The 13,067-nt window shown below is 42.1% G+C and overlaps 1 protein-coding gene and 1 long non-coding RNA gene across 2 annotated transcripts in view; one reads left to right on the plus strand and one right to left on the minus strand.

The window, feature by feature from the left end:
* efhd1 (EF-hand domain family, member D1) overlaps nucleotides 1–13,067 on the plus strand; it is an 18,972-nt gene continuing 5,905 nt past the window's right edge. Inside the window, exons 1-3 of the mRNA XM_085130453.1 lie at nucleotides 1–381; nucleotides 9,088–9,235; nucleotides 12,560–12,694. Coding sequence (XP_084986579.1) covers nucleotides 98–381; nucleotides 9,088–9,235; nucleotides 12,560–12,694 — 567 coding nt within the window. The 5' untranslated portion in view covers nucleotides 1–97. The remainder of the gene's footprint in view (nucleotides 382–9,087; nucleotides 9,236–12,559; nucleotides 12,695–13,067) is intronic.
* LOC146504663 (uncharacterized) lies at nucleotides 7,139–9,089 on the minus strand. The gene is made up of 2 exons (XR_014868648.1): nucleotides 8,449–9,089; nucleotides 7,139–8,347 (listed from the first exon to the last, which is right to left on the minus strand). It is a non-coding gene; the product is annotated as an uncharacterized LOC146504663 (long non-coding RNA).

Consider the following 13,067-nt stretch of genomic DNA (forward strand, 5'->3'; position numbering starts at 1 on the left):
TTGTGTATCTCGTTAACTGGTGCACGCACTTTAACGTTGGTAGCACTCGCACTCCATCCTCTCTGACAGCCTCACAAAGTAGGGTTCCATCCTCGTCATGGCATCTGAAGAGCTCGCACGAAAGCTGCAATCGCGGCTTTCTGCTACACAGGAGACCGTACCGAGGCCCGAGCCCGAACAGAGCCCTGTCCGACCCAAACCGCAGGGGTCAGATGCTGCCTGTGGAGATTCATCATCCGAGCTATCCGCCAAACTGACGCGTAGGCTGGACATCAACGAGGGTAACGCTGCACCACGAGCGACCCGGGTCTTCAACCCTTACACCGAGTTCAAAGAGTTCTCCCGCAAGCAGATTAAGGATATGGAGGGAATGTTCAAGCGGTAAGACTGCACCAATTGTTTGTTTTGTCTCTTTAAACATGGCAGTCACGGCTGTTGTTCTCAGTCGCGGAGAATGGGGGCGAACGAGCGTGCGCGGCTGGATCATGAGATTAGCCAAGGTGCAGGCTGGCTGTCATCGTGTCGACTGATTTAGCGCCTCCGTGCAAACACTCTGCACGTTAAACCGATGTCTTTGTAGTGATGTATCGTGCTCAGATGGAGGACTTCTTAAGGTCAGTGCTGCTCCCTCGGGAGACGACACACTGACGCCGAGCATCTCCAAAGATGACATAAATAAACAATGAGCTTTAGGCACAAACACAGTATGCCAGAAAAATTAACGCAATGGAGCTGAAAGCCCGAATTAGACAAAATAACAGAGGATCATTTAGTGTGTGGACCCTTCGGATTTTGTTGACATCTTAAAATGACACAGATGGATCCTGTGTGTTATCATCCTGTATATTTTAACTCCTATTAAAAAAACGTATTTTACCTGTTTTTATGAATCTAGCCTGGCCTTCTGGGGATGGATTCGGTTGTTTCCCCCCACTTTCGTTGGGTAACTTTATTAATTTGTGCCCTGATAATCATATAGGGCAGCACCTAAATTGGTGTAACTGTCTCATTCTTCTTTAATAACAAATTATTAAAGTATATTAACCTAAAGGTCGGTGCAGTATTGTCAGTCTTGTTTATTTTATATTAAAAATGCGATACATTCTGCTCATGCTACTTTTCTCATTTATTCCCCATAGATGGCAAATGACAATAATTGTCACCTATTATTTTGTAAACTGTTGTTCTAAAGTTTAGAACTTGGTATTTCTGCAGTGTCATTATGTTTTGAAAACAATAAAGGAGTGGATCTGTCTGTGAAGCCTCACACTTACATTACAAATGACCCATGACTGACAAGGCAGTTAGCATTTAGTGGTTGTGACTATGGTCATTTAGTGGTTTATCCATATATTTTCTCCCAGTTCAGGGTCATGAGCCAACTGCTATAGGGCAAGAGGCAGGAATTGTCCTAGACAGGTTGTCAGTCTGTCTTATTCTTAACACAAAGATGCAGAACCACCAATTAATATAACCCCACTAACTACATGCACAGTCCCGATCAAAGGTTTAAGACCATTTGAAAAATGGCAAAAAATCAAATTTTGTATGGTCAGTGTTGGGGAGTAATGGAATACATGTACCAGCGTTGCGTATTTAAAATACAAAATATAAGTAACTGTATTCCGTTACATTTACCGCTTAAATATTTAAACTGTATTTAAGCGGTAACTGTAACGGAATACAGTTACTATGTTGAAATAAACAGAATACACAGGGGTCTTTTCCTGTTTCATATGTTAGGTTATCGCCTCTTTATCCCCTCTCTAATTTTGGTAATTCCATGCATTGCTGAAAACCCAAACAAAACACGCAATAAGAGGCTCTAATGTAAGCGTTCTGTTAATGTTGGTGGTATCAGTTACACAATGGACCCAGAGCCAGCACAACAGAGCCATCAGTGCACGGGCAGGAATGCATTTCTTACTTTTAAATTCCGACACCACTTCACATTTAAAGAAGAAAGGAATGTGCAAAATCTGACCGTGATAACTATACAGTACTTACTGTACAATAAACAAAGTGGATTGTACAGTAGGTATTGAATACCAGGTTGAGTTATTGTGCAATAAGTATTGAATACCAGGTTCAAGTTATTTTCAGGATATTGTAGACAATGCATAGACAATGCAAAATGTGCAAATATAGTATAATTTAGATGTGTGTTCAGTAACTATGTGACTGAGTGTGCAAATAAGCATATTGTTCCCAGGTCCAGTTTGTAGTGGATTTGTGAGTCTTTTGGTGAGTATTTTAAGGTTTTTGTAAAGGTGTATGTGTATATCAGTCCTTTGGTGGTAGTGAGTTGAGGGCTCTGACTGCTTGGGGGAAGATGCTCTTGCAGTGTCTGGTCGTTACAGTTTAAATGCTGCGAAACTGTCTGTCAGATGGAAGGAGGGAGAACATGTGAGGGGGTGGAAAGTGTCCCTTTCTATGCTGTTCGCACGTCGGATGATGTGTTTGTCGTAGAGTTGGGAGGTGGGTGGGAGAGGGCCTCCAGTGATCCTCTCTGCTGTCCTCACTATCCGCTGCAGAGACTGCTTTTCAGTGAGGGTGCAGTTCCCGTACCAGATAGTGATGTAGCAGCAGATGGTTTCTCAATGGTTTCCTGGTAAAATGATGTGAGATCAGGGAGACTGGCCTTCTTCAGTGGCCTGTCAGTTAGGAAGTCCAAGATCCAATTGCAGAGAGTGGTGTTTATTCCTAGTAGGTCCGACTTCTTTACCAGCTTCTGGGCAATGTTGGGGAGTAACGGAATACATGTACCGGTGTTACGTATTTAAAATACAAAATACGAGTAACTGTATTCTGGTACAGGTACCGTTCAAAAAGGTTGTATTCAGAATACAGTTACTTTGTTGAAATAAATGGATTACATGGCGGTCTTTCCTGTTTCATATGTTAAGCTGTGCTCTCTCTATTTTTGGTAATTCACTGCCGATGGAAACCCAAACAAAACACGCATTAAGAGGCTCTAATGCCTGTGTCTCAATCTTGCGGCCCATGTCACCTCTACTGTGGCCCACATAAATGACGTGAAGAAATATTTTTTAAAATTATTATTTGAAAAATTATTTAATATGAAGGCAATAGGCAGAGTGTTACAGGCATAGCCCTAAAAAATGTAGCCTCGTGGGCAGTGTAGTCCGTGCTGCAGAGAGAATGGACTGCCATACCTGTTATGTGTCTGTGACCAGAAACAGGAGAGGGAAGCATGTAAATATAATAATAACCACTGCAGCCAAGAAGAGTGCCTGACGAGCCCAGTTGTAAGTAAGCTATTAAGACTCGACTGTACACTGTGTTTGTGTTTTCCTCTGAAACAATAAGTTCTGTTGGAGCAGCCTTTCAACGCCTCTCTCTGTCTCTCGCTAGCAAAGTTGAGCCAGACAACAAAGTAAAACTAGTTTTCAGCTACGAGCCCGACACAGAACCCGACACATTAGCCAGAGGTCCCTTTACTACGGTTTGGAGCTGCGGACCTGTTTTATATACGTGTGGAATAGTTTTCTGTACGAGATCACTGCAAAAAGTGCAGCCTTATCTAATGTCCACCCTACTGTTACTCATTTTATATTAAGATTTAATCTAGCTGGTATTGGTACGGCGAGTATCCTTCAGTAATAGTAATAAATCACAGCAGTAGTACATTCATGTAGTTGTAAAAAGCATGATAATATATTAAGTAATCCAAAGTATTCAGAATACATTACGTAACAGAATACGTTACAAAATACATTTTGCGGCATTTTGCAGCTGTAATCTGTAGTGGAATACATTTTAAAAGTAACCTTCCCAACACTGCTTCTGGGGAATGACTGTGTTGAATGCTGAGCTGAAGTCAATAAACAGCATTCTGACATAAGTGTCCTTTTTGTCAAGATGGGAGAGAGAAAGGTGAAGAGTAGAAGAGATGGCATAATCTATGGAGCAGTTTGGGCGGTAAGTAAACTGTAGCGGGTACAGATTCGGTGGAAGCTGAGTTTTCATGTGCCTCAATACCAGCCTCTCAAAGCACTTTGTGATGATAGGGGTAAGTGCCATCGGCCGGTAGTCATTGAGGCAGGACACAGTGGACTTCTTTGGCACTGGGAAGATTTTCGTGGTTTTAAGGCATGCAGGTGCCACAGCTGAGCCCAGTGATGTATTTAGGATGTCCATGAAGATGCCTGAAAGCTGGTCAGCACACTCCCGAAGCACCCGACCAGATATGTTTTCTCTAATGGGGAAAAAATTTAACATTGATAAACCTGGTGGTTTCCAACATTACTGGCATGACAAGCAGATCCCACCTGAGATGTTTTCTGCGCACCACAGTGGAGCGGTGTATGGCTGTTATTCATGTGATTTTTCTTCCTCCATACAAGTGTAAGGGATACTCCAAGTTTTGAACTGCCAGCATCATTGCTATGGTGAGAGCAAGAACCTACAGTATCTCACAAAAGTGAGTACACCCCTCACATTTTTGTAAATATTTTACTGTATCTTTTCATGGGACAACATTGAATATATGACACTTTGATACAATGTAAAGTAGTCAGTGTACAGCTTGTATAACAGTGTAAATTTGATATCACCTTAAAATAACTGTCTAAACCGCTGGCAACAAAAGTGAGTACACCCCTAAATGAAAATGTCCAAACTGTGCCCAAAGTATCAATATTTTGTGTGTTCACCAATATTTTCTAACACTGCCTTAACTCTGTTGGGCATGGAGTTCACTAGAGCTTCACAGGTTGCCACTGGAATCCTCTTTCACTCCTCCATGTTGACATGATGGAGCTGGTGGATGGTTAGAGACCTTGCACTCCTCCACCTTCAATTTGAGGATACCGCACAGATGCTCAGTAGGGTTTAAGTCTGGAGACATGCTTGGCCAGTAAAGTACCTTTACCCTAAGTTTATTTAGTAAGGAACTGGTCTTTTTGAAGGTGTGTTTGGGGTTGTTATCATATTGGAATACTGCCCTGTGGCTCAGTTTCTGAAGGGAGGGGATCATGCTCTGCTTCAGTATGTCACAGTACATGTTGGCATTCATGGTTCCCTCAATTAACTGTAGTTCCCAAGTGCCGGCAGCACTCATGCAGCCCCAAACAATGACATCCCACCACGATGCTTGACTGTAGGCAAGACACACTTGTCTTTGTACTCCTCAGCTGGTTGCCGCCACACATCCTTGACACCATCTGAACCAAATACGTTTGTCTTGGTCTCATCAGAACACAGGTAATCCATGTCCTTAGTCTGCTTGTCTTAAGCAAACTGTTCGCGGGCTTTCTTGTGCATTATCTTTAGAAGGCTTCCTTCTGGGACGACAGCCCTTTGATGCAGTGTGCGGCGTATGGTCTGAGCACTGACAGGCTGACCCTCCATGCCTTCAACCTCTGCAGCAATGCTGGCAGCACTCATACATCTATTTTCAAAAGACTACCTCTGGATATGACGTTGAGCACGTGCACTCAACTTCTTTGGTTAACCATGGCGAGTTCTTGGCCACTGTGATGCAGCTCAGTTTCAGGGTGTTGGCAATATTCTTATAGCCTAGGCCAGTGGTTCTCAAACTCTGGTACGCGTACCGCTCGTTGTACTTGGGCTACCTGTAGTGGTACGTAGGGAATCTTAATTTGTTTTATTTTTTAAATTAAATAACATACAAAAAGGTATGCAAAGACGACACGAGAGTTCCCGAGGCTCTTCTGGGAGCCGGAGTCGACCAGAAAACATCTCCCGAGTGTGAGTCGGGCAGCCTTTCCTTATTCCTTTGTTTCCCTGGGCATTAAAACTGCAAGGTGGCAGACAGCGCTGTGCTGCAGCACCAAAACGCTGGTAAAAACACAGCCCTTTTCCGTGGTGCCGCCATGCCTCGATCCCAGCCACCATCGATGAGTCGGGGGTCCCCAGGAGAATCTGTGGGGGCACGGAGATGCCGTCGGTGAGTTGGGGACTATCGCCTGGATGCCAAAGCTCCTATTAGCCTGGAGAATGTGATCCCCTTCTTCTGCGAGTGAGCGGTAATCCTTCGTGGCCAGCAACAGGGAGTTGGCGAGGCCAGCTCGCACTGGAGCTGGCAACTGTCAGAGGAAGAGGTGAGTGAAGAGGAATCCGCCGTCATCCGTTTCTAGCAAGGACAGAATGCTCTCCATGAGCTTGAGAGAAGTACCATCACCCAGGCCAGAGAGAGAGAGGAGTTTCTCAGCCCTCTGCATCGGAGAGGAAGTAGCACTGCAGTAGCAGTGCCTTGAAAGTGGTGTAATTTCCTTGGGTGGGGGGATCCCGGAGGAGGGTCATCACACGGCAGGTGGACAGCGGATCCAGCGAGGCCACCACCCCTCAAATAATTTGGGGTCCTTAGGGGCTAAGTAAAGCGCTATACAAATACAGGCCATTTACCATTTAGTTTACCAAATTATTATGCAAATAGGATTTTAGTGTTATAAACTTTATATAAACTTTACATTTTTTGTTTTCAGTTAAACTCATATTGTGTATACACACAGGGCTCCTTGAATCACTGATATCAATCTCAGACACCTGTCATAATTAGTTTGTCATGTGAGCCCAATTAAAGGAAAAAATCACATTATTAAGCTGTTAAGATGTTTCACGTTATTAAGTGTGCCACAGGTTTAAAAAAAAATATGGGAAAGAAAAAGAACCTGTCTGTTCCTGAAAAGTGTCAAATAGTGCAATGCCTTGGAGAAGGTATGAAAACATGAGATATTTCACAAAAATGTAAGCATGATCATCTTACTGTGAAGAAATTTGTGGCTGATTCAGAGCACAGATGAGTTTGCATAGATAAAGGCATAATGAGCAAGGTTTTTGCCAGACAAATTCATCAGATTAAGAGAGCAGCTGTTAAAATGTCATTACAAAGCAGCAAACAGATATTTGAAGCTGCTAGTGCCTTTTGGAGTCCCATGAACCTCAAGGTGTAGGATCCTCCAGAGGCTTGCAATTGTGCAACCAATGCTCACAAGCAGAAACGGTTGCAGTGTCCCAAAAATACATGAAGATTAATTTTCAATTTTCAACAACAGCTTGTATAAGCTAGCAGCTTATGCAGCTGATGTTAAGGTAAAGTGTCCTAAAAGTCACACTTTTTCTCTGACAAACAGTTTGATTACATTGTCATACATTGTCATGGGTGGCTGTAGCTCAAGTGGCAGAGCAGGTCAGCCACTAATCAGAAGGTCGGTGGTTCGATCCCAGGCTGCCTCCTGGCTGCATGCCAAATATCCTTGGGCAAGATACTAACCCCATGTTTGCCTACTGGTGGTGGTCAGAGGGCCCGGTGGCACCAGTGTCCGGCAGCCTCGCCTCTGTCAGTGCGCCCCAGGGCAGCTGTGGCTACAACGTAGCTTGCCATTGCCAGTGTGTGAATGTGTGTGTGAATGGGTGAATGACTGAATGTAGTGTAAAGTGACTGAGTAAAGCGCTATACAAGTGCAGGCCATTTACCATTTACCATTTTACTGTGTGAGTCTATCAATGTTCGATGCACTTCAAAGAAAGTTCCATTAATGCTGGCCAACAGCAGCAAAAATAGCAGCACTTACAGACAGAAAAATTCAAGATATCCTCAGCAACCCACCGTCGCTATCACTTTCATCAGACAGAAGTAATCTTCACTGATTCATTGATTCTTATGGGACTCCTGTCATAAAGTTTTACAGCCTCTTCCAGAGTAAAAAAAAAAAACCCTGGATACCTGGCATATTGATAGCTAAAGTAAACAGGCTACACTCACTACAGCTGAACAGCATCAGAGACCAGAGTTTTTGAGGTGACTCAAAAAACCTAAAATAATGCAAAAATATTTAACTGGCACATATTAGTTTTATCTGGATTTATTGCTAAGCATTGATATTAATTCAAATAATTTAATATTACTGGTCTCTCTTGACTAAAACACATTTGTCCTATAGCAGCCACTGCAGTTTATACACTTGAATTAGGAAGGGTAAGATAACAGAACTCAGTTAACTGTAATCTACTGATGTCTAACAGTGAGATTTTACACACTGTCATTCAAGAAAAGTGATAACAGTAGAAACCTGAAATTTTATATAATTCATATTAAGAAGTTTGTCTCATACATTTTACAGATGCAGATTTTTCTACAGATTTACACAGATGCCAATGTAAGGATACGCTTTTGAGAAGGTGTAAGAACATTGCTCCTTCTTATCCTTCAAGCTTGCACTTTAGCTTGCAGCACCAGTGGTAGAATGGAGGAATTTTTAGAATAATTAACTGTTGATATTGTCTTGGATCAGATGGCTTCAATCCCAAACAGAGCTTCTCCAGATGATGCACTGCATGAGCAGAGCAGCATCTGGAGAAGCTCTTGGTGCTAGGCAGCATGGTGATGCAGATGTTAGAACTGCCATCCTGGTTCGAACTAAAGCTGAGGGGCCTGTACCTGCATGGGTTTGCTTCAGGTACACCGGCTACCTCTCAAACTCTGAAGACATGCACTTGTGATTCTAAACTGGCTGTGGTAAAAATGTGACTTGTGGTCAATAAGGCTGGAAAAGTGCTATTTAGAGGCAAGTATATTATAGGTAGACCCCAAAAAGTTGATTTTGTTCATCTGGATGTAGCGTAGAATCAACGGAATCAACTTTTTGGGATTTCCTTACCTGGAGGATTGAGCATAGATGAAGAAATTATAGGCAGGTGTTTTATAAGTACCATTACAGTAGCTTGTTAAATGTTTATTTTTAAACAATTTTTAAGCTGTATTCTTTACAATGAGAATGAGACTGCTGTCACATAACAAAGTAAACACTGGATTAAAGAGATCAAACAATATATTCACAGCTTTATAAAATCTGTGGTTGGTGCATCCCTAATATACTGTTGCTTTTATTCACCAGCGCTGTTACTAGTTGACTGACTTTGAGGATTTTCTTTTTAATTTTCCTTTTCAAAAATGGTTAAACGTTAGGTGTAGATATGTTTTAAGCTGATTGCATTGAACATTTTTACATATGGAAACATAATGACTGTGTGAATTAAATGTGGTGTCTTCATACTCCCAGCTGACTGAATCTGACATTGTGTGGGTTTCGTGGTTTGTAGGTACGACACTGGGAAAGACGGCTTCATCGACCTGATGGAGCTAAAGCTGATGATGGAGAAGCTGGGAGCTCCACAGACTCACCTGGGCCTGAAAAACATGATCAAAGAAGTGGATGAAGACTTTGATGGCAAACTAAGCTTCAGGGAGGTGAGGAAGTAGTGCAAACACTTTGGGAATTGCTCCAAGCAGCCACATTTCAGATAGAAAAGCTGACCCATCACAGAGAGATTTAGCAACTAGGAATTTCTTTTTTATTCTACTAATTTCTTAGTAGAATAAACAAGGGGGAAAAAAGTTTAAAAGTAGTTTAAAACTAAGAAACACTCAGATTTTAATGGACAATGCCAAAAACTAATAGCAAAGGCATTTAAAATCGTTAATCACATTCTTCTTAAGTGTGTGATACCTCGTATCGTGCATTATGAACATTGCACCTTATACTCAATTCAATTCAATTTTATTTATATGGCGCCAAATCACAACAACAGTCGCCTCAAGGCGCTTTATATTGTAAGGTCGACCCTACGATAATACATACAGAGGAAACCAAACAATCAAATGACCCCCTATGAGCAAGCACTTTGGCGACAGTGGGATTGAAAAACTCCCTTTTAACAGGAAGAAACCTCCGGCAGAACCAGGCTCAGGGAAGGGCGGGGCCATCTGCTGCAACCGGTAGGGGTGAGAGAAGGAAGACAGGATAGAAGACATGCTGTGGAAGAGAGACAGAGATTAATAACAAGTTTCATTCAATGCAGAGGTCTATTAACACATAGTGAGTGAGAAAGGAGACTGGAAAGGAAAAACTCAATGCATCATGGGGAGTCCCCCAGCAGCCTACGCCTATTGCAGCATAACTAAGGGAGGATTCAAGGTCACCTGGTCCAGTCCTTTTGCTTTAGCAAAAAGGAAAGTTTTAAGCCTAATCTTAAAAGTAGAGATAGTGTCTGTCTCCTGAATCCAAACTGGAAGCTGGTTCCACAGAAGAGGGGCCTGAAAACTGAAGGCTCTGCCTCCCATTCTACTTTTAAATACTCTAGGAACAACAAATAAGCCTGCAGAGCGAGAGCGAAGTGCTCTAATAGGGTGATATGGTACTACAAGGTCATCAAGATAAGATGGGGCCTGATTATTTAAGACCTTGTATGTGAGGAGCAGGATTTTGAATTGAATTCTGGATTTAACAGGAAGCCAATGAAGGGAAGCCAAAACAGGAGAAATCTGCTCTCTCTTTCTAGTCCCTGTCAGGACTCTTGCTGTAGCATTTTGGATTAACTGAAGGCTTTTCAGTGAGTTTTTTGGACATCCTGATAACAATGAATTACAGTCGTCCAGCCTAGAAGTACTAAATGCCTTACCTAGTTCGTCAGCATCTCTCTGAGACAGGATATTTCTACTTATAGAGATGTTGCGCAAATGGAAGAAAGCAGTCCTACATATTTGTTTAATATGTGCATTGAAGGACATGTCGTGGTCAATAATGACTCCAAGGTTCCTCACAGCGTTACTGGAGGCAAAGGTAATGCCATCCAGAGTAAGAATCTGGTTAGATACCATATTTCTAAGCTTTTCAGCGCCGAGTACAATGACCTCAGTTTTATCTGAATTAAGAAGCAGAAAGTTAGCGGCCATCCAGGTCTTTATGTCTTTAAGACATTCCTGCAGTTTAACTAATTGGTGTGTGTTATCTGGCTTCATGGATTGATAGAGCTGGGTGTCATCAGCATAGCAGTGAAAATGTATGCTATGTCTTCTAATAATGCTGCCTAGGGGAAGCATGTATAATGTAAACAGAATTGCAGGGGTGACTGTAGCTCAGGTGGTAGAGCAGGTCATCTACTGATCGGAAGGTTGGTGGTTCGATTCCTGGCTTCGCCTAGTCTGCATGCCAAATATCCTTGGGCAAGATACTAACCCCAAATTGCTCTCCGATGCATCCATCGGAGTATGAATGTGTGTGAATGTTAGCTATAAAAAAGCACTTAGAGAGATGTGCTTGTGCGAATGGGTGTGAATGGGTGAATGCACAAGTTGTGTAAAGCGCTTTGAGTGCTCAGATGAGTAGAAAAGCGCTATATAAGAACCAGTCCATTTACCATTTACCAATTGGTCCTAGCACTGAACCCTGTGGAACTCCATAATTAACCTCAGTGTGTGAAGAGGACTCTCCATTTACATGCACAAATTGGAGTCTATTAGATAGATATGATACAAACCACCGCAGCACAGTACCTGTAATACCTACAGCATGTTCTAATCGCTCTAATAGGATATTATGGTCAACAGTATCGAACGCCGCACTGAGGTCTAGCACTACAAGCACAGAGATGAGTCCACTGTCAGAGGCCATAAGAAAATCATTTGTAACCTTCACTAAAGCTGTTTCTGTGCTGTGATGAACTCTGAAACCTGACTGAAACTCTTCAAATAAACCATTCCTCTGCAGATGATCTGTTAGCTGTTTGACAACTACTCTTTCAAGGATTTTTGATATGAAAGGAAGGTTGGAGATAATAATTATATATAATAACTATAATTAGCTAAGACTGCTGGGTCTAGAGATGGCTTTTTGGGTAAAGGTTTAACTACTGCCAGCCTGAAGGCCTGTGGTACATAGCCGATTATTAGAGATAGGTTGATCATATATAAGATCGAAGAATTAATCAATGGCAGGACTTCTTTGAGCAGTTTTGTAGGAATGGGGTCTAAAAGACACGTTGATGGTTTGGAGGAAGTAATTATTGAAGTTAACTCAGAAAGATCGATTGGAAAAAAAGAGTCTAAATGAATATCAATGGTACTAAAGGTAGTTGTAGATACATCTGTGATCTGGGTAATTTTTAACAACAATGAAGAAAAACACTTAAACAGATTTTTAATTTATGAAAACATGTTATTACAAAAGATGTTCACATATTACTCAAATATGAGCATCTAAATAAATAAAGCACAACTGAAAGGTGTGGCATACTGTGCTGTGCATTACTAAAATTGCACTTATCTATAAAACTAAGCAGTTTCCAGGCCATCTGGTAGATGTAATCTTACCTGCATGTTCTGGGTCTACCCCAGGTTCTCCTACCAGTAGGACATGCCCTGCCGGAACACCTTACCCAGGAAGTGACAGCCTCACTGGCGCCTTTCTAGATTAAACGACTGGTTTGTCTGGAAATGACTAGTGACACCAGTACGATTAGCTGTATAGTCAATTGTGTGGGTAATTCTTCAAAAAATATTCAAAAAACAATCATTTTTAGGCATGTAAATAAAGTTAAATTATTTTTGCTGTTCAATACCTCAGAAATTTCAACTTACGATCGTGGCTCACGAGTTGGCAGTTCGTCTTGTAATCGGAAGGTTGCCTGTTCGAGCCCCGGCTCCGACAGTCTTGGTTGTTGTGTCCTTGGGCAAGACACTTCACCCGTTGCCTGGTGGTGGTCAGTGTACTTTAAACTGTCTACCTCTCTGCAGTTCCTGTTGATTTTCCGGAGAGCAGCAGCTGGAGAACTGCAGGAAGAAAGTGGTCTACTGGCATTAGCAAGACTGTCTGAGATCGATGTCTCCACTCAGGGTGTTATGGGGGCCAAAGACTTTTTTGAAGCCAAGGTATGTAATAACATTACACTGTGTACTTTAGCCGTACGCCTAGATTTTGACTTTGTCCTTAGCTCCTTCAATGCCTATCATGACCTGTGTTCAGAGTAAAAACATGAAAATATTAACTTTACTGGAACTAGCCTGTGAACGTCTATCTGAAGCCTGTTTCAGTGTTGGGGGGGGGGCTTTAATATACTATACCCCAATATGTGTACTTTTTCTTCTTTCTTTTTTTTTGCACAGAATGTTAATGAGTCAAATGGCATATGACTTATCTCTGTGCCCGAGTATACGTTTGATAACTGGGGATGCAGCTATGTAGCTACTGGTGAAAAAACAAGTACATCAAGTACATTAAGTACTGTACCCAAAGCTTAAATTT

Source organism: Neolamprologus multifasciatus, chromosome 14, assembly GCF_963576455.1.
Source record: "Neolamprologus multifasciatus chromosome 14, fNeoMul1.2, whole genome shotgun sequence".
In the NCBI taxonomy this organism is placed as follows: domain Eukaryota; kingdom Metazoa; phylum Chordata; class Actinopteri; order Cichliformes; family Cichlidae; genus Neolamprologus; species Neolamprologus multifasciatus.